This window comes from Athene cunicularia, assembly GCF_003259725.1.
Source record: "Athene cunicularia isolate RWA chromosome Z unlocalized genomic scaffold, athCun1 chrZ_part2, whole genome shotgun sequence".
NCBI lineage: Eukaryota > Metazoa > Chordata > Aves > Strigiformes > Strigidae > Athene > Athene cunicularia.
In genome coordinates this window covers 6,078,179-6,098,108 of record NW_020799143.1, presented here as the reverse complement: position 1 = coordinate 6,098,108, position 19,930 = coordinate 6,078,179, and the positions used below count along the sequence as shown (strand labels likewise).

At 41.0% G+C, this 19,930-nt stretch overlaps 2 protein-coding genes across 3 annotated transcripts in view; both read left to right on the top strand.

Moving 5' to 3' along the window:
* Nucleotides 1-396: 396 nt before the first annotated feature.
* On the top strand, nt 397-8,659 carry CZH5orf63 (chromosome Z C5orf63 homolog). 2 transcript variants are annotated; one of them, XM_026866441.1, is made up of 4 exons: nt 397-510; nt 4,681-4,801; nt 7,406-7,462; nt 8,228-8,659. In XM_026866441.1, exons 2-4 carry the CDS (start codon nt 4,685-4,687, stop codon nt 8,405-8,407), a joined length of 354 nt encoding a protein of 117 aa, XP_026722242.1. In that variant the 5' UTR covers nt 397-510; nt 4,681-4,684; the 3' UTR covers nt 8,408-8,659. The 2 variants fall into 2 exon arrangements, with proteins under 2 accessions (XP_026722242.1, XP_026722243.1); XM_026866442.1 differs by lacking the exon at nt 397-510 and adding an exon at nt 1,632-1,785.
* A 6,529-nt stretch (nt 8,660-15,188) lies between these two features.
* Nucleotides 15,189-19,930, top strand: part of MARCH3 (membrane associated ring-CH-type finger 3) — a 67,704-nt gene continuing 62,962 nt past the window's right edge. Inside the window, exon 1 of the mRNA XM_026866400.1 lies at nt 15,189-15,510. The gene's annotated coding sequence lies outside the window, so the exon portion shown is untranslated. The remainder of the gene's footprint in view (nt 15,511-19,930) is intronic.

Below are 19,930 nucleotides of genomic sequence, written 5' to 3'. Positions count from 1 at the left end.
TGTGGCCGTTACAGCAACCCATTGAGAATGTTTTTTAGATAGTCTGAAATTTGGAGTACGGGACCCAGACCAGAGTGTAGAATGGATACCTCTGGAGGGATCACTAAACAAAATTTATTGCACTTTAGGATGAAATTATAATTTTAATCTTTTCTGAGATGGAATGCAATGTTTTTGTGGCATTTACCCCAGATTACTGCAGTTTGGACGAGGAGATGTATAGAAATAGGCATTGATTGATATTAAACATCACCCCACAAGTGGTATTTATGACATTTCTGAATTTTGAGTTGATTTGAAAACCTGATTCTTCCCTAAAGACCTTTACAGTGATGTGTAAGTACAGTGACATGCAAAAGAAGTTTTGAGATTTTGCATGCCTCCTCTGAAAGGCTGTTGGGGTAAAAGCCTTGCAGGGATCTCAACAGCTACAGGATTTGGTGTCCCTACTTACACAAGCTCCTTGGTCTCTTTCTGTGGCACTGTATTTTCTTGTTCAGCATTTCCCTGGTAAGTAATCAAACTGACAACAGCAGACTGCCAGCTAGTTTACTTTCCTTGATGATCGTAGCTGGTTTTGAATGAGGGACAACAGGAGGCGGCTGTTTCAAACTACCACTGACTTGGGCCATCAGCACATATTCTTACACCTGCATCTGCTTGCTTTCCCCATTCTCTTTTAGTTGATATTCCTTTGTCATAATATAATGAAGATTAAGTGGACGTTATGAGTCAGTTTACTTGACACTTTAAAAGTTTCTTTAAGACAAATAGCTATGAAAATGTCCTAGATGTTTTCTAGCTCTTTATCTCAAAAGAAACTTTTTAAGTGTCTAGTAAACTGAATGTCTAGGACATGTTCATGTAATGTTTTCCATGTTCCTGATGTGTTACTTTTACCTTGGAGAAAGAGGTGTGATTTGACCAGGCAATCCACATCTTCTGTCAAACCCAGGTTGGGGCTCCAAAATCAAATACTACATGAATATAAATTGTACTCAGACAAATGCCCGCAAGTTCATAATAATTTAATCTTTGTGTATATGCATACAAATCCATAGAAAACAGGAAATAATCCTGTCCAAATATGTTGGTGATTATGCATATAAAACATTCAGAACCACATAGCAAGAGTGTGTTGGTGACTTGAAGCTGAAATTATTTAAGAGTATCATTAAAAAGTACACAGTTGGAGAAAAAATCAGCCATGCTTATCTTTACTTGATTGATGCTTAGATATGGTTTATAAAGATCATTATCTCATCTAAGTAATGGCTAGTTTTAGCATCACATTTTGTTTTTCCAGCAGATGAGGATTTATTAGATAATGGAAATTCTGTTAACAGGAAATGAGTCCAGTTTGGCTTTGCAAATAAAACATGGGCTAAGTCCAGACTCAAGCGTGATTTGTTAAGTTGTTCTGTAGCACTGTAGTATAGGGGAGGGTAAGTTCTGAAGTTTGCAAGCGTCCTTCTATACATTTACATATTAAGTTTGTTCCTCAAACAAATCTTTTAATTATTTGGGTGTAGGCTAAAGAGAACTCCAGGGTAATCACGTTGAAAGATTTTGTATGTGCTCTTAGTGTTTCTTCATAACAGAAGACATAGGATACAGATGTGAGCAGGACGTGAATGCCATGGGGCATCTGTGTGACACTTTATTTCTGTCAGTGATGAAATTGGCATGGAAATGACCTCTGAGGTTGGAGGTCTGCATTCCAGAAACGTTGCTCATCTTAGCACAGACCAGTGTTTGGAACCCACATGTTCACAAAGCAGTAGTGTGCATATGCTGAACACCCATGTGCCTCTGGGATGCTGTTCAGACAAATTGAGCTGCTGCAGTAGAGTTGCCTGATGAGTGATTAGATACTCACTTTCATCAGCTCCTGATCAATAGCAACTAGACTTAACCCTTCACAATATTAGAACTGTTCAGTGTTTGTGCAAAACCACTGCTATTTGGTTTTATCCATGACCTTTTTAATCCAATAAAATTAGTAAATTCTACTGATTTAGAAGCAAATCTCTATGGGGCTAGAGCCTTAGTTGCAGTCTGGTGAAGCTGAAGTTGCACAGTAATTTAGCCCAGGTTAAATGCAGCAAGTCTGACTGATCATGCTGTCTGGCAACTGTGGACTTCAGGAGTGTAGGGAAATCAAGCTGTATCATCTGTACTGTTGATGCCGTCTGACAGTATCTCACCCTCCCTCAGGGCTAGATGTCTCAATACTGCTTTATGGTGGTAGAGCCTGGACAGAGACTGGCATAATTCTATAGATCAGGACTAGTCCTTCGAGTCTTTTTGTAACTGGCATTACAGTATGGCCTTAGAATCATTCTACACAGGTGAATAAATTGACGACCAGGACTCTGTTTTCCTTAGGTTTTTTAATAAAAACTTTAAGCTGGTCTCGCACTAACTCTGGAAACAGCAGACTGTCACTTCAGTAGGATTACTGGTCAATTAAGATTTCCTCCTGAATTCCAGAGACAGTGTTGCTTATAATTATTTGAAACCGGTAAGGAAGTAAGACACTGTGCTAGCTGGTTTGGGTTTGTGATATCTTGAAGCCTAGGTACTGGTACCATCTTAATCATTACCCTTCAGTTAATGTTTTTGTAGGAGTTGTCCACAGGAGTCAAATTCACCAGAGGGTGGAGGGACCAAAAAAAGGAGTATAAAGGAGTGAACCTGACCCATTTTATACATGTATGTGTATATATGGGAGAATAAGATACGTGGAAATCTAGGCTTTATTCATTTCACTGTTCACAGAACAATTTGGGGACATTTTTCTTGTTTTGAAGGCAAAAAATTTGGCTTGCTAGGATAAAAAAAACTTGCCAGAGTGCGAACTATTTGTTTTGGGACTTTTATCTTGCATGTGAGCAGGCCAACATGCAATTTTTTAATGCCAAAAACGCATCCATTCTGGGCACCTATTTACTGTGGACATAAAAATTGTTAAGTATGACTGAGGCTGTTTACTGTCATCCATATTTGCATTTTTCAGAAAGGTTCCAAGCTTACTTTTGTACTTATGTAAGATCCAAGACAGTTAGGCTTCCACTTTGCTAAGTAAAACAAATGTGGTAGTTGCCAAGGTCTATGACCAATGTCAGTGTGTGCTGTGCCAGTCACCTGCAACTTTGATGTGACAGCAAGCATGCCACTCGGCCCCTGCAGCTGACTCTTACTGGTATCAAGCCTGACATGTGCAAATGAGAATCCTTTCTGTCCCAAACTAAACAGTAAATCCAAAGCCTGTTTGTTGCAAAATACTGTATTTTAAACAACTTTTTATGTGGTCAGAGAAAAAAAAAACCTCATTCTTTCCTAGCATCTAAAATTTTATAATTAAGGCTATAGTTTTCAAAGTGTAATACCTTTTCTTTGTATTTGCTCTGTTGAAATTTCTTCTGGAAACATGGCAAGTTACCCTTACCAGAGTCCTCTGTAAGAAAAAAAGGTGTCTGATGGTGCAGTAAGGCATGTGGGGCAGTGTCATGTCACCCATTTGGTTTTTTTCTTGTGGTTGTTGCTTAGAAACATACAGTAAGTAGTTTTAAGTTCAGAGTCCACTGCAATGTTTTCCTTAGAGGTTATGCTGGCTAAGCTGTCTCTTAAAAAACCCTTATGTAATATTGGTACTGAGGAATGCACTAGGGTCTTTTTTTACGGAACATCCTAAAACATGCTTATCAGTTACAATGTAGTTCTGCTCACACTTAGGTTGTTTAAACTTGTGCCATTACATTGTGTGTTTGTGGTTAGCTGTAGTTAGTAGAACTACAGGTAAGTCGTGCCCAAACAGAAACTGAAGCATTTTGGCTTTATGTAAAAGGGACTTGATTTCCTGGTGTAAATTCTGATGTTGAGTGTCACATCTGCTGATAATCTCTGTGCAGACACCCTTTTGCTTCTGTTTTTTGCATTTCAGTCCTAAAATGCCTTGTAAAGGTCCCACTAACACAAAAATTTGGAGGAAGCAGTGTTATTAGTGTTATTATGAATAGGTAACTTCAGAACTCCAATATGGCACCCTCCAACAACACTAAATTTACTTAAACACTACCAAAGAAATCACATACCCATAAACATCTTTTGTAAATTAATTTTCTGTTGTAGGAAAGACTCAGGGCAGTGTGAATGCTTTTAATATTACCAAGTTAAATCATCTTAGCTGCAGCCTTTTATTTACTGCAGAAAGAATTGTATTAATATTCTAATTAGGTTCAGATTAGTTTTTTGATGGAATAATTTTATGTAAGTAGAATATGTCAAGCACTGCAGCAAGATTACTGAGGTTCAAAGCACAGCTTTTTGCTTTTTTTTCATATCACGTAATTCTTACTAGCATCTATGCTGTTGAAACAGCATAATGCATTTATGTCAGAATTTGTGTTAGGGAATTTGAAAGAGGCATTTCAGCAATAAAGCAGGGTTTTTTCAGAAATGGAACTACACTTTTTGATCTGTGCAGTGTTTCCGGCCTGCTGCATAGTAAACCATTTTTCTGATTAATGTGTTGATAATGTGAACATAAAAATCCTGGAGAAATGGCTTGATTGTGCGTATTTTAGAACTGCGATTGAAGTATCACATCTTTACATTAAATTTCATGAGCTATAACTTGCCACAAATTAATTAAACATTTTATTATTGCTTTAACAGGACAATGTTGCTTTGTTTTCTGAGCAGAGCACTGCAACTAGCAAGGCATTCATCCAGTCCACTGGGGAGACGACTCTGTTCAGCCAGCACAAATAAACCAGTGTTGACTTTATTCACTAAGGTAAAAGTTGTTTACAGAATAAAGCTAGGCAAAACTGTGTATTTATCAGCTTTGATATATGTGACTCCCAGATGAAATGGCTTGGCCATGCTTTTTGTCCCCTTTAAAGTTGTGTAATACTGGGCATTTTACTTTGGGGGTGTCTTTCACACCAGGCTTTGCAGCACAGTCTCATTGTAGCAAGGAAGTAGTTAAAACTAACAAATGAAGGTTAGTAGTGGCTCTCTCTCTCTCCTTCTGCCTGATTCAGCATCAACTCATTCATAATCCAGATGTGATAAGGTAGGGAATAATGAGTATACCTTTGGGTTAATAATGGGAAAAAAGCTCTTTGTATGATTTTTGTGTCTTAAAATCTCTAACTAGTAAGACACATTTTCTAAGAGCAAAGTTTTAAGTAGTTCTCTAAAGTGGCTTCTTGTTGCATGTGTTTTTAACTTAAAATGTTTTTCATGACTGATAACACTGGCAATTGCAAAGCAAAATTGCAGACTACTTAAAAATAAATCTAATCTGCACTCTTAGTTTAGGCTAAGTCCTTTTTCTTTCCTTCCTCTTCTTAAGAATAAGGAGAAAATAGGAGGAGAAGGCAGGAGGAGGCTATGACTTCTGCAGCCACTTAAAACTGATAGAAGCTAGCACTGCCAAATGGTTTTCCCCTCACAGGCTCCTTTTATGCCAACACAAGCATTCATGCAACCACTGCTCCAGGTTAAAAGAAAAACAACTCTTTTTATTTCTGCATGGTTACTATTAACTGAGATAAATTCTTCTGTCTAGCTCTACTGTGCAGCTGTTTCATGCCAGCACAGAAGAAGTGACACACAGCACAGTGACAGGAAGATGGGTCTGCTTCCTTCAGCATCAGTGCCAGCTTAAATGACCACAAAACTGCAATTTAAGTATGCAGCATAAATGGCAATTATCTGTAGAAATAAAACTGTTCCTTCCACCACGTGTATTGTCTAACATATCTAGCTATCAGAACAGCATATATCACTTTGAGAAGGAACTTTTACTCTTTCAGCAGTAGGAGTCCTTTTTGCCACTGCAATATACATCTGAGAGAGGTTGTCCAAGACATCTTTATCCAGGCAGCCCTATTACAAATTAACATAAAGCAAGTGATGACAGAGACCTACTGTTGCACTGTACTGTGGAAAAATATGTACTAATATAAAGTATTATTACTGTAATGATGTTGTAATGCTATTCTCTGTTTAAACAGATTTCCCAGTTAGTTGAAATAGCTCCCCATCTGATTTTTAAACCAGTTCCAATCTTACTAGTACCATGTAGTGCTTAAACCTGCCATCAGAGCAGGAGTAAAAACACATTCTTTGCTAAGAGTCAGCTTAGTGTGTCAAATGCTTTTATGTGACTGTTACATTAGAAAGCTCTCCCCGGGCTAGGGGAACTGAGTATGTCCTAATAACTGTAAGAATCCTGGCATGTTACAAAACTGGTGTGCAGGATTCTGGGATGTTCCTTTCAGTCACTAATACCAGGTATATCAATCCGTCCAAAAGTGACAAGAACTAGCAGGAATGCAGCACTGTTGATCTTTAGCATATTGCATAGGTTTTCAGAGCATAAAGATTTATCTGTGTAGGAAAAACAGATTAGTGTGAATTAAATGTATTTAATCCAAATTAATTCACACTCAGGAAATAAGAAGTTCCTGTTTCAGATTAACTCCATGTTTAAACAAGCCCTAGGAAGAATTTAAGTGTGAGGGAGAGGGTCTTTTCCAGCTATGAGAGGTATTTTGTGGCAGACGGACAGAGCCATCACCTTCACCACTGTATACTTTGCTCTGTGAATTGTAGGCCAGATTCTGCCATCACTAACACTGAAGCAACATGCCTTCCTGTGAGTCACTTCCTCAGGTATGCACTGCTCTAGTGATCATGATGCATGATCAGCAGAAGTCAGCTGTATGACTGTAGTGGAAGACCAGTGAGTTTTCAAAGATTAGAGGTTTTCTTTGACCCTATCACAGGTCAAAACACTGCAGCTGTTTGCTAGTTCTCCCTCAGCAGGTTACTGTCCTCCCAGCTCTGCCAGTTGGAGGATCATGCTTAATTTCTTTCAGGCAAAGTCAGCTAGGTTATCTTAAATCACCTTCTTTTGCTATTTGAACTGAACCAAGTGACTCAATCTGAAACAGATTAGAAATTACTCATGTGACTTCCTTATTCCCCTTCTATCAAGGGAAATTCTATCAAGAGTGGCGCCCACAGTTGTTCTCAGCTGGTGATGACTGTGTGTTGAATATTCATTGCTGATGACCGAAAGAAGAGGTCTGTGCATGACCTATGCCTGAATCAGCCTTCAGAAGAGATGCTGAAAACTGTTAATTTGCACCATGAGAAAAATAATAGCAAATGAGAAATTAATTTCTGTGGCTGAACAATTTATTTTCTTTTCATCCATGCTGAACTGATACAGCAAAGATTTAGAAAACAGTAAGACAGGATGGTAGAGGGGAGAGAACCCACATTTACAGTAATGATCACTCCTGTCTGTGTATGTTACTTTACAGTAGAAATGATCTGTGTGTTTTACTGTGTGATTTAAGACGGTCTCAATATTTTCCTTTAGAAACCGTGCCCCCTATGTGATGACGCAAAAGAAGTGCTTGAGCCATATAAGAGAAGGGTAATGTATTGCAATACTGTATACATTTTTTTTATATAGAAAGAACAGTTAATCAGGATGCTTTCTTTGTAAATGAAAATTGCTTGGATTTATTTGCATCCATTATTCTTTCATGGATGACCTCTTCAAGGTAATTTCAGCACTGATTTCCATAAAACTCATTATCCAAAAGCATTTTGCAACAACGCAACGCAAGTAAGTATTGGCAAACTAAACCAATATAAACCTTGTTCCAATAGTTTTTACACCCACTGCTTTTGTAAATACTATTGCCTTGTCTGATAGAGGAGTTTGCAACTTTCATGAGGCAGGTAATGATATCATTTGGGAAGGATGTTATTAAGTGGGACTTCAAATACACATATATGTGATTGCAATTTTTGCTGTTCTTTGGCCAGGTTTTGATCTTTTTCTTGAAGGGACTGTTAACCGAAGCATTAGAGGTGTTGCATTTAGCTGCCTAAGAGGCAGCTGTTGTGTTGCCAGGTGCATATTTGTTGTGGTTGGTGCTCACAGGAGAGTGGTTTTGCACAGAGTATCAAGAATGTTGTCCAGGACTAGGGAGAGACTTCTTTGTGGACACGTAACCAAGGATTGTGGCTACATACATTTTGTATCCACAAAATTGGTAATTGTCTACAACATGGAAGAATAAATCAAAAAGCAGCAAGCAGCCTTGCATTTCTGAAAAAAAATACCAATCAAAAGACGAGCAGATACTGTTTTCAGTGTCCAATAGGTACTAATATTACTTTTCTGTCACAGTTTATTTTGCAGGAGGTGGATATTACCCTTCCAGAGAACTCGGCATGGTATGATAAATACAAATATGATATACCTGTTTTTCATTTAAATGGGAAGTTCCTAATGAAACATCGAGTAGACATTCAGAAGTTTGAGGACCAGCTTATGCAGCTGGAGTTGCAAAACGATGGAAACCAGTAAAGAAAATGCAGCTGCTCTTGTGTGGATCTGAAAGGACTGCAACATAAATTGTGTGAAAAAGTAGGATTCAATATCTGGCCTTACATTTCTTAGAACGTATGGTACCAGTGTCCTAAAAACTTGAGTGACTTGTGGTCTGTTTTGTATTAATCATCCAACAATAGAAACATTTTCTGTACCATTCATTTATTGCTATCCTAGGCTGAATTTTCATTGATAGAATAAATGCTGCTCTGTAAGAGCAGGTAAACTCAAATGTGTTTGGACTGGGTTTGCATGGCAAGGTTTTGGTAGCAGGGAGGTTACAGGGGTGGCTTGTGTGAAAAGTTGCTAGAAGCTTCCCCCATGTCTGACAGAGCCAATGCCAGCTGGATCCAAGACAGTGCTGCTGCTGGCCAAGGCTGAGCCCATCAGCCACAATGGTAGTGCCTCTGGGATAACTTGTTTAAGAAGGGGAAAAAAAAAAGACCTGGGCAACTGCAGCTGGAGAGAGGAGTGAGACTATGTGAGAGAAGGAACTCTGCAGACACCAAGGTCAGTGAAGGAGGCACTGGAACAGAGATTCCCCTGCACACCGTGGTGAAGACTGGTGAGAGTGCCGGCTGTCCCCCTGAAGTCCATGGAGGATCCCACGCCAGGGCAGGTGGATGTCTGAAGAAGGCTGTGACCCCATGGTAAGTCCACACTGGAGCAGGCTCCTGGCAGGACCCATGGACTTGTGAAGAGAGGACCCCACACTGGAGTGGGTTTGCTAGTAGGGCTTGTGACCTATGAGGGACCCACACTGGAGCAGTCTGTTCCTGAAGGACTGCAGCCTGTGGAAGAGACCCATGATGGAGCAGTTCATGAAGAACTGCAGCCTGTGGGAAGCATCCACATTGGAGAAGTTTGTGGAGGACTGTCCCATGGGAGGGACCCCATGCTGGAGCACGAAGTGTAAGGAGCCCTCCTCCCACTGAGTATGAGGGAGTGTCAGAAACAATGTGTGATGAACCCCTATTTCTCTGTCCCCCTCTGCTGCTGGGGAGAAGGACAAAGAGAAAGTCAAGAGTAAAGTTAAGCCCAGGAAGAAGGGAGGAGTGAGGGAAAAGTGTTTTTAAGATTGGTTTTATTTCTCATTTTCCTATTCTAATTTGATTGGTAATAAATTAAACTAATTTCCCCAAGTCAAGTCAGTTTTGTCCATGATGGTAATTCATGAGTGATCTCTCCCTGCCCTTATGTCAACCTATGAGCCTTTCATTATATTTTCTTTCCCCTGTTCTGTTGAGGAGGGGGAGTGATAGATCAGCTTTTGTGGGCACCTGGTGTCCAGCCAGCATCAACCCACCACAGTGTTTCAAGACTGTTAGTGCGTATAATCTGTAAATCTGTAAGAGACTTCCTTGAAGAAGTCTTGGGGTCTATCCTAAGTGCTCATTTGAAATGGAGAAGAGGGCATTTACTGTTAATGAAAAGGACACTTGATTAAAGACAACACACTCGCACTGGAGCAGAGTGTATCTATAGAATAACATCACAACTCAATACAGCTGTTACACACAGCAGGCTTTGAGTTGCATAGTACTTAAGTTACTCCCAGTCACAAGAAAAAGTAAAAATAGAGTGAATTATAATTGAGCCAAAAGAACCGAATCTGCAATGAAAGCAGCATTTATTAGCTCCAAACATTTGTCTCTGAACATTAGTAATTTCAGAGGATAAATTGAAAGTAAGAAACCTTAAAAATTTGAAAATTTCCTGGCCTAAAACACAGGACTTCTCCCTTAGTCTCCAGTTATGTTCTTAAAAAAAATCTATGCTAATATATGGTCTTGGGGATGCTTGTGGGATAATTCTCCCATCATTACAAACCCAGTGACAGAGAAAGCATGTTTCACTGATATTACAGGAACAGTGCTTGGTCCTATGGAGTAGAGTTCTGTGGTGATTCAGTTCAATCGTTATGCTTTCTGACAGGGAGGAATCACAGTTCTATCTTCAACACAACTGCAAATCCATTTATCATGTGACAATACCATTTTATCAAGGGTTACTGCATTTCTGCTAATGCATTATTGGCAATGTAGGGATGTGAGGTAGGCAGACAGAATGCCGAAGAAGTATATTTTCAGGAAGAGGAGAAAGATTAAGGAAAAGTCAGCTGGTTTAAGTTGAATAGTCTATAATAAGCACTGGAGAAAGTTGTTGGTATTCTTGATCTACGTAATAGATCTTTTAACGCAAAAACTAATTGCTACTTGCTGCATTTCTGTTCTTTCGGCCATGGTGGTATTTGGCCTTCTCTCATCACTAGAAATTTAAGCAGGGACATTTGAAAGATGTGTCGCCACAGAGGGGAGAATCCAGACACAACACCCAGTTAGGACTGAAAACTGAAATCCACTAGGATTCATCACAGACTTTAGGTTTTTGAGTGCAGTTCAATCAGAAGCCTGCTGATGTGGTGGAAGTCAGCAGTTCCTATATGGCCCCATCCTATGGTGTTTTCAGTGTGCAGTGGAGGTGAGAGATTAAAACTTCTTTGCAGTTCAGCAGCTTGAGTCCACTCAGGAAGGAGTTTGACAAGTATCCAAGAGCTCCCAGGAGGGAGAGCTGTGCCCTTTTTATAGCAGAGAGCTTTAGGTAAGTTCAACCACATCATCTAGCTATACCCTGTGATTTATAGGATTTCAGAAACTTCCATTTCATAGCACTTCATAGTCCTTGGGAAGTCTGCAGAAAGAGAGTGGCATCAAACAGGATGGATTTACAAGATTTGCAAGAACTGAAAAAAACCTTAGAAGTTTAATCATCTTAAACCTGTTTAAAGCTTTTCATCAGCAAAACTGTTAACTGTTTGATCCAAAACCAAAATTAGAGCCAACTGTTCCTTCTAAAGGAAAACATTCATCCTGGCTTTTAAGTAATTCTTTTTGTAGCCTTACTTTACCTTTAGAGCCCTCTGCTTTACCCTGGTGTGATCATTTACATTGTAGAGGAAGAGTAAGTTGAGAAGATTGTTAAAAAAAACCAAGCTGAAACTTCTTGGGAGTGACTGAACTTGAGTAACCCAGCAAAGCATTAAGTGTGATGCTTTACCCATCATGAGGAAAAAAAAAGACAAAACTTGAAATAGCAAGATGCTTCTTGAATAGTATGTTGTAGCATAGCTTTGCCCTATTCACAGTGCTTTTCATCACCATTGACAGAAGAGGACCCTAGAGTCAAGAACTACACGTTCAGCAGTTCATAATGCTACAGTCAAACTTTTAAGTGTACCACAAGTTACTATTAAATAATAGGTTTGAACTACCTCTGTATCAGCAAGCAAGTGCCTTTTGCTTTCCTTCTATAATCTGAGATGGTTTCAGAAGGCCCAGGTTTTTCTTTACTGAGGTTTTGTAATAAGAGAACTGGCATACAGCACTTCTCAACCATTTCAAGTGCTTTTCTAAAATATACCATTATTATCTCAAAGATATGGAGGATAGAGGTCATGTGGGCTTGCCCCGTTTCCCAGTACACATCACTGACAGAGGCTGGAATAGCCATTAGAGAATGATTTGCCTTTCTTTTAATAATGCCTGTTTTGGGAAGAAAAAAAAATTGAACCTAAAAGTAAACTTCTGTTCATATAGAAGATGATGAATCCCTTGTTCCCTATTCATTCAGACTGTGGAGATTTTCTTCCGTAGCAAGTGTCAGATTTTTTTTATCCCCTTTATTTTGTAAAGTGAGTGATAACAGGGTTTTTATAATAGTTTTTGTATATGGTGTGGCCTTTATCAGTGACATGGAGGTTTTACATTATTTCTGGCTGTGAGTGCTAGTTGTATATAATGTACAGAGAAGGGGTGGCTGTTTCTATTATCTCTTCTAGTGTACAGTCAAACATAACTCTGCATTGTGCATGCCTCAATCCTATTTTCCTTGTCAACACAAGCAGCAGATTCATCTGTGTAAGAAATGTCATCATAGGCACAAGTACAAGCAACAGGCCTGGACTCAAGAGTGAATATTCTATGGTATGGAAACATCACTGACAGCCACTCGCCTCCAAACACCTCCCTGTCCTTCCAAAGCTAAAACATGGGATATACTGCCAAAACCTTCCAGTGGTATCTGATAAAATACCACCATTCTACTGTTTTAAGGGAGTGGAAGGCCTTTTCTCATCCGTTTGGACACAAAGATAGGAGATGGAAACACGTCAATATGGACTGTTGGTGGCACACCTCAAAGAATGAGCTGTGCAATAATCATTTCCAGATAAAAGCACTGCAGGACAAGGTGATCAACAAGAGACTGACAGTTCATTTCGGACCGTAGGTGCTACTGTAGTTTTCTCATTGCAAAATTAGGTTGTGTCAAGGTTGCTAAGGATGTTATTCCCTTCTCTGTTACCTTCTCTAAGGAATACAAAATACTAAAGTAAAAACTCCAGGAGGCCACCTTCTCTTCTGAAGCCAGCAGCTCTGCTCAGTGGAATAATAAGGCATTCAATTACTGTCTTCACATGTGAACACGTAGAGTTCACATCTTCTAAGCAGCAGATCAGAGAAGTGTTTCAGCATCATCTTCCATTTTGCTGCCATTATCAGTCCTAAAAGTAGTCATGTGAATTTTTGATCCCATAGGCAAAATAATTATTAACCTCAATAGGATGAGAATTTTACCTCAAATAGTTAACTACGTTCCATTTCCTTTGACATGTGGGGAGACTGAACAAGTGCTTGTGTGACTTAGCATAACTAGCAGGTCTGCCACCTTCATTTTCCAAAGACAAGAAAGTATGAAACATAAGTAAATTTGAGGGTTTTTTCTTCTTTTTGAGCATAATAAATGCAGCAGGCTCCCAGCACATGCATCTCTCTAATCAAATGTGTTAAAGTATAACCTTAAAACAAGAAGGCATAAGCCCTGCTGAATATATATTTATGGAGGCATATGCAATTTTGTGAAAACTGGCAGTTCACTCTTTTGACAGTGAATGTTGGCAGGAGTGCAAAGCTCCTTAATGTACTATCCCTGCAATGTAAAAAGAGCTTTTATACAAGATGAACTTATATCCTACTTCTGGCCAATTAAAAAGCACATACACAATGTCCTGTCTGTATTACTGGAATGTACCTAGATACTGTGGTGATCAGGGCATACCAAACTGTCAGCTTTAATTCAGGGCATTACTATAGGCCATATATTTTCAGCCTGTCTCCTGAAGAAATGAGACATGGACTGTGTAATTATGTTATCAGCCCTATTCTCTTCCTTCCCTTCTCCCCTTTCTCTCTGACTCCTTCCTAGGAATGTTTTATCTGGGGACCACTTCAACAAAGTGATCCAGCTGGTTGTTTGGGGTGGTTTTTTTCCACTATTTCATTACTACAGGTTTCCCAGGAAGGTAACAGAAATTTCTCCATCCATGTCCCCCAGTGCGGAAAAAATTGTGCTGAATGAAACCACCATACCTTTTGGCCAGCTGACTGCTCCCAAGCAAAGAGCAGAAGTGTAGCTTAATACTGACTGTGACATTTATCATCTCTCATCCAGATGGCATATCAAAGAAAATATGCCAAGGAGCCACATTGCTGCAGTGGTAGGAAGTTCATGGCATAAAGGACACCGATCTACTGGTAACAAGGCTCTTTAATTTTATTTCTCCCAAAACAGTCTGTTTTGTTTTAGACAAGTGCTTGATGAACATCACCGCAAAATTCAGACACTTAAAGACAAAAAAGTGGTCAGAAACCACCTTTATACACATAAGAGTTGATGTCTGTATGGGTCTTGATGCATATTTAAGCTTTTACTTGAAGAGGTGAGGCATCCATTGCAACAAAGTCTCCATGGATGTTTGCAAGGCTAGGATCCAAGTGACTTTACTGACATTACCACTCAAATGTAGTGAACATCTACATTTCTGCTTAATTTAATTTGCCTGCTTATTGTCAAGATTTACTGAATGACCTCAACAGCCATGGCCCTATCCTTTTATTTTAATACACAGGTAGCACCTGTATGCAGCTTCCATTTCTATACAGAAGAGCAGCTTGTCACTATGGGTAAACACACATCCAGGCGCAAAGATAGGTGGGAAAGCGGACTAAAGGTAAAACTGCCACATGATCAGGCTTCTATAAAAAATTAAGTGTATCTTGGTGTTGTAATGTGCAGTTGTATGACAAGAACACAGCAGTTTTACCAAAATACAGCAAAATAGATACTATCTCAGCCCTGCAATATTTATTTATTTTTGAACAAAAAAAAGCAGTGTTGCTTGAGAAAGGCCATTAAACCAAGAACTATAGTTAAGCAAACAAAAATATTAGTGTTCAGGTTATTCCTTTAGGGTTTTATGTTAGGAACTTTAAGCTGTCATTTTATATACAGCTTTAACTGATTTTCAGTGACTTGGGACATTTTCATTGACATCAACGTGAGCTTCACGAGTGCGAAGGTGCAGCAGGTTTCAGAAAAGCTTCTTCTCTCAGACTACCATGAAATAGGTATTTTGAGGTTCTAAGTTGTGATGAGAAACTGATTAATTGGTTTTCCACGTTCGTTTTTTGTTTGCTTGTTTGATTTTGTTTGGTTGGGGTTTTTGCTTGACAGTTTATTTGCTGTGTTTGTTGTAGATCCAGCCTCGGGTCTCGCACCGTTCCCGTTAACACCAAGACTGAGAGGCGGTTCCCGCTACCTGGCGGCTCCCTCGCAGCCTGGCGCTGGGCAGGGGACGAGCCCGTTTCAAGCCGTCGCAGGGCAGGTGGCGGTGCCGCCGCTGTCGGCCTGCCTGCCCGCGGACCTGCCGCCTGCCGTGCGGCCATCCGCGCCGCGGCCGCCGCCCGCCTCCCCACGCTCCTCTCTGCTGGCCCGAGGGGGCGCCGCCGCCTCCCCAGAGCCCGGCTGCGTCCCTGAACTTGGCCAGTGCCTGCCTCAGCTCCCGGCCCCGCCGCCGCTTTACAGCCCGGACGTGCAAATTCGCCGCGTTCCCGGCGGGGAGAGCAGGAGCAGAAGGAGAAGAGGGCGGCCCGGCCCGGCGGGGCGGGGGCTGTGCGTCCGCGTCTGCCCGCGGCGGATCGATGGCAGCCAAGTCCCGTGCCGCCGGCGGAACCGAGGGCACGGTACGTGGGGCGTTGGGGTCCTGGCGGCATCGGGTCGTGGCTTTTTTGCAGTTTATTTGGCTGGTTAGTTTGTGTTTTGGAGGGACAGCTTGAGCGTCCTGGTAAATGAAGTAGGTACAATTGGACACATGCGAACAGAAATGTCTGGCTCGGGGAGGAGGGCGTTTAATTTTAACTCTTATAATCGAAAAAAATCAAAACCCAGTACCGACAGTAAAAATGTCCAGCTAAAGTGATCTAGCTGGACTCTTTCAGACAGAATTACCTTCAGGACCTTCCTGGGTCGGGAGCGGGGAGGAAGACGAGAAAGACAGTTTATTTTCTGTTGCAGAGGTTGTGACAAACCCTAGCTATTTCTGAGATTCAGCCGTGGAGTTTCGTATGTTTTTGCTTGTTGGGGTGTGGTTTTTTGTTGGGTTTTGTGGTTTTTTTTGGGGGGTGTGTGTGGTTTTGTTTGGGGTTTTTGTTTCTTTTTTTTCTCTTAATAGTCACGGGTTGTACGGTTCTTTGCAGATATAGGGAATTATGAAACTACTCACTAGTAGTGCCTGCAGTATGTCAGAGGAGTTAGACTTCCATTGTCAACAAATTTTTAAAGTTAATTTTAACCCTGTGTTGCACTCATTTTAGGACATGGGCTGTTAATAGTTCATGCAGGAGGTATGCCGAGTAATGTCTCAACTGTGGCTGTACAGAGCAATTTAGCCATTTCAAAGTCATGAAACCAGTGAAAGCAGAGAATATTTATCCATTAGAAATTACTGGTTTTGTCAAGGATATTTACAACTCATGCAATGCCCGTTGAAATAAACAGAAAAGCTCTCACTGCTGATAACTCATGTCACAGAATCACAGAATCATCTAGGTTGGAAAAGACCTTGAAGATCACCCAGTCCAACCATTAGCCTGAAGCCATGTCCATGGGCTTCAAAGCAGGCTGCCGATGAACGATGTTGGAGACCATCTGGTGCTGATCCTGGGCACAGCACTCCTGTAGGTAACTCTCCTGTGGTCCCCACGGTTTGTAAAGGGAGTGGGATAAGGTGAAGAGTGGCAGCTTGAAGCAACTAGTGGGATTATGACTTGCTTTATCTAAGTATATTTGCCAATTATAAATAGTCTGGGATGTGCATTCTTCAGTGTTTTAAGTGTCATTGACCTTTAATTAATTGCTGATGGCTTAGTCTCTTGCTGTCTGTTAGGCCAGTGAAGCAGCCGACTTGCAACTTCTCTTTCTGTGTTAATGACTGTTGTGACAGTGTCTCCGGGTGTATGATGTCTGGTTTGAAACTTCCAGATGATAGAGTACTTGTGTGCGGTAGCTGCAGGTTTACTTGGGCAGTAGGCTCCTCTGGGAGCATAGGGATTAGCTGGTTGCCAGATTTCGTAGCTGGAAGGGACCTTGTCTGTTCTCATCTCTTGGGGCCTATTACAGGCCACAGGATTTCACAGGCAAATTCTGTATCAAGTCCATAACTTCAGTGTGGTCTTCACTTGCCATTAAAGATGGGATTCATCTGCTGCAGGAGTTCAAGCATGTTTCAAACTGCCTAGTGGCTCACAGTCTTGAGCTCTGAGTGGGTGAGTAATATCTACTGCCTCAAATGTCTGTAATTAGGATGAGAGCTGTTTTGGTCTATCAAATACAATTTTGCTTATTAAAACCATCAGGGTAATTGTACTTCTTGTGGCATACATACAGAAGGCAGAGCCGCCTTCTCTTTGCGTGAAGATGACACACTCTTGGGGGCTCCTCAAAGTGACTTTGGACTTGCCATTGGAATACCTTGGTTTCTGCTGGTTTCTTCTGCTTTCCTGAATTTTCCTGTTGTGCAACAGTCAGATTCTGGTGGTGCTTTCTGCAGAGAGAGGAGAAAATGCTTTGGGTCCCACTCAACCTCAGCCCTACATAGGGTTGGGAAGGTGGACTGCTTCTGCTGTCCCATGGCATGCTGCTGATGGCCGTTGTGGCTTCCCATTAGATGTAGTTTGTAAACTGGTTCCCACAGTTTTTCCCCCTGGGATGAACCTTGTTGTAGAGCATTCATCAAAGCAGACAGAGTGATGTAATACCACCTCTGTGTGAGCAGATAGTTAAGGCTTATGGAGCATGTGGATATGGCATAGGGCAATGGATATTACTGTACCCAAGAGAGCTCCTTCAAAGATAGCACAGCTAATTAATGGAGACAGGATAGCACATTCTGTGTTGTAGCTGCAAATTTTATTCTAAAATTCCTCCTTCCACCACTGGTTAGCAGCAGATAGTGAGGATACTGGCCTTCAGGACCCTGCCTGGGACTGGTCTGTCTGCAGTGACTGGACAGTAGAGCGGGACACTGTTTATTTTGCATCCTTTTTTGACTCTACTGGAGCTGGATTGGCTTCAAATGTTTCATATGCAGTTGAAGATTAAAGAGGTAACAACACTATATAACATCGCCCACTGTCATAGTCCTGCCAAGCAAATATCACAGCCTAGTATCATGCTGTTGCAGGGGACAGCCCTGACTGTGTGAACCAGGAGGAGGAAACATGGAAAATAAGGGAGACATAAGGGAGACGATTCTCTAGCTTGTTCAGTTGCTCTTCTGCACAGCTGGGGGCCAGTGTGCATGTGGATGAAGTAGCACCTCCTGGAGAGAAAAAAAGCCAGTTCTGCTCTTTGCCAAACCTCTGGCTGCAGCACTGGGTAGAGATGGACAAGCTCAGGTACTGGCTGTGCTTTTACCATGATCTTCACGCATGCTAATTTATCCTCTGTGTTAATGTGCCTACACTGTTTCTGATGCCTCAGCTGACTCCTGTAACACTAGTTGTAATGTGTATGTTCACAACCTGCAGGGTTGCACTGGAGAACATCAGAAGGAGAATCAGAAGAGAAAGAAAAACAACACTGAAAGTGGGGAAGAGGAAATCTGGCATGTTGCCGCTGAAATATGTGGTTTATCTAAAAGGAAAATCGACATATGTCTGCTCTCTGTCTTCCAACACCTTCCTGAATTTTTAGAGAGTATTACTTATTCCTTCTCTGCAGTAGACAGAAACTCTTTTCAGAGATGTGTGTTAGAAACTTCATCTACATTTGAAAACACAGCTAGCATCTGCATAGCTTGTTCTATGTAATTAGTTTTTTTCTCCAGGTCCCCTGATACAAATTTTAGGTGGCTTGTTTTTGCGAACCTTCTGAATGGATTCATCCTCAGACTGTCATGGATTGAATGACATATTACCCTAAAGATGACTCTAGCTAGCTAGGGCAAGCCCAGAAGAGCCAGTGTGGGCATCCTTTGTTTAAAATAGAATGTAGATTATAGACCGAGGAAAAATATGTGAGAGCATTACAGAGGTAGGCATAGCAGATTTTCACTGCTGAGGGGGATGTCTTCCTTCTGGAAGCTGTCGAGAAGGAATACTGCTGCTGCTTAGAGCCACAGTCTTGAAGGAAGGAAAAATATTAATGACACTGTGCAGGAAGGCTTGTCACAAAATCCAAGTACTGAAATCCAATAAAGTGATAATACAAAGTAGAACACTTATCAAGGAATTCTTGCCTTACCCATATGTCATCCTTGCTCTCTCAGTCCACTCAGTGCTGTGCTACAGTTATTCCTCAGTTCCCTTACTATGATACACCAATTCCCACAGCACAGTGTCTTCTATCTCTCTTTCTTCTGAACCTGTTTTCAAATTAATCTAAAATAACAGGGAGAGGGAAAGGAGCTAGTATCTCTCACTTTGCTCTCAGTTAAGCTTCATGCAAGGCACTATAGACCAGAATGAATTATTAATTCAAATTATATTTTGTGTCTTGGATATATGGATGATATTTTCAATTCCAGATTGATGCCTCTCCAACTTCCTTTTTTTTTTTTACTGCAGCAACAAAGACAGCAAAGCTCTTAAACACATGCCTATTTTTAAGCCTGCCAGCAGTCCCTTTGACTTAATTCAGCTGAATGGCCCAGTGTGGCCAAGGGGAATCATTTAATACAAAATTCTCGCTGGCCTGATAGCAGTCTAAGTTGTTGTGGTTATGTTGGGGTTTTGACAGAGGACAAGGGAGGAAGAGTGGGATGAGCTTTTTCTTCTTAAAGACTCCCACAACTCTGGTACAGCTCTCCTGGGTAAACTCTCAAAATGGGGATTCTTGTTATAACGAAAATTCTGGTATCTTGATACTTACTTCCATCCTGAAATTAAAGTCTTTGGTACAAAAGTAAAAAAAATGTCCCCATGGAAGTACCAGAACATTTTGCTTTAGCATTTCTAAGGTGAAATGTTTAGCTTCCAAACTAATCCCAGCACGATTCCATCTCGCACAACAGGGTGCTCCTTGAGTCTCTTGAGTACCCTTTGTGTCCCCTCCCAATAGAGCTCCCAGGGAGGACTGCCTTTCCTCCGGAATGCTGGGATCTTA

What these genes read in the sequence shown, in the direction of transcription:
- CZH5orf63 (XM_026866441.1), top strand. Translation starts at nt 4,685, where the DNA reads ATGTTGCTTTGTTTTCTGAGCAGAGCACTGCAACTAGCAAGGCATTCA. An exon ending in TGTTGACTTTATTCACTAAG is followed by an intron (nt 4,802 to 7,405) that starts GTAAAAGTTGTT and finishes ATTTTCCTTTAG; the next exon opens with AAACCGTGCCCCCTATGTGA. An exon ending in TTGAGCCATATAAGAGAAGG is followed by an intron (nt 7,463 to 8,227) that starts GTAATGTATTGC and finishes TTTCTGTCACAG; the next exon opens with TTTATTTTGCAGGAGGTGGA.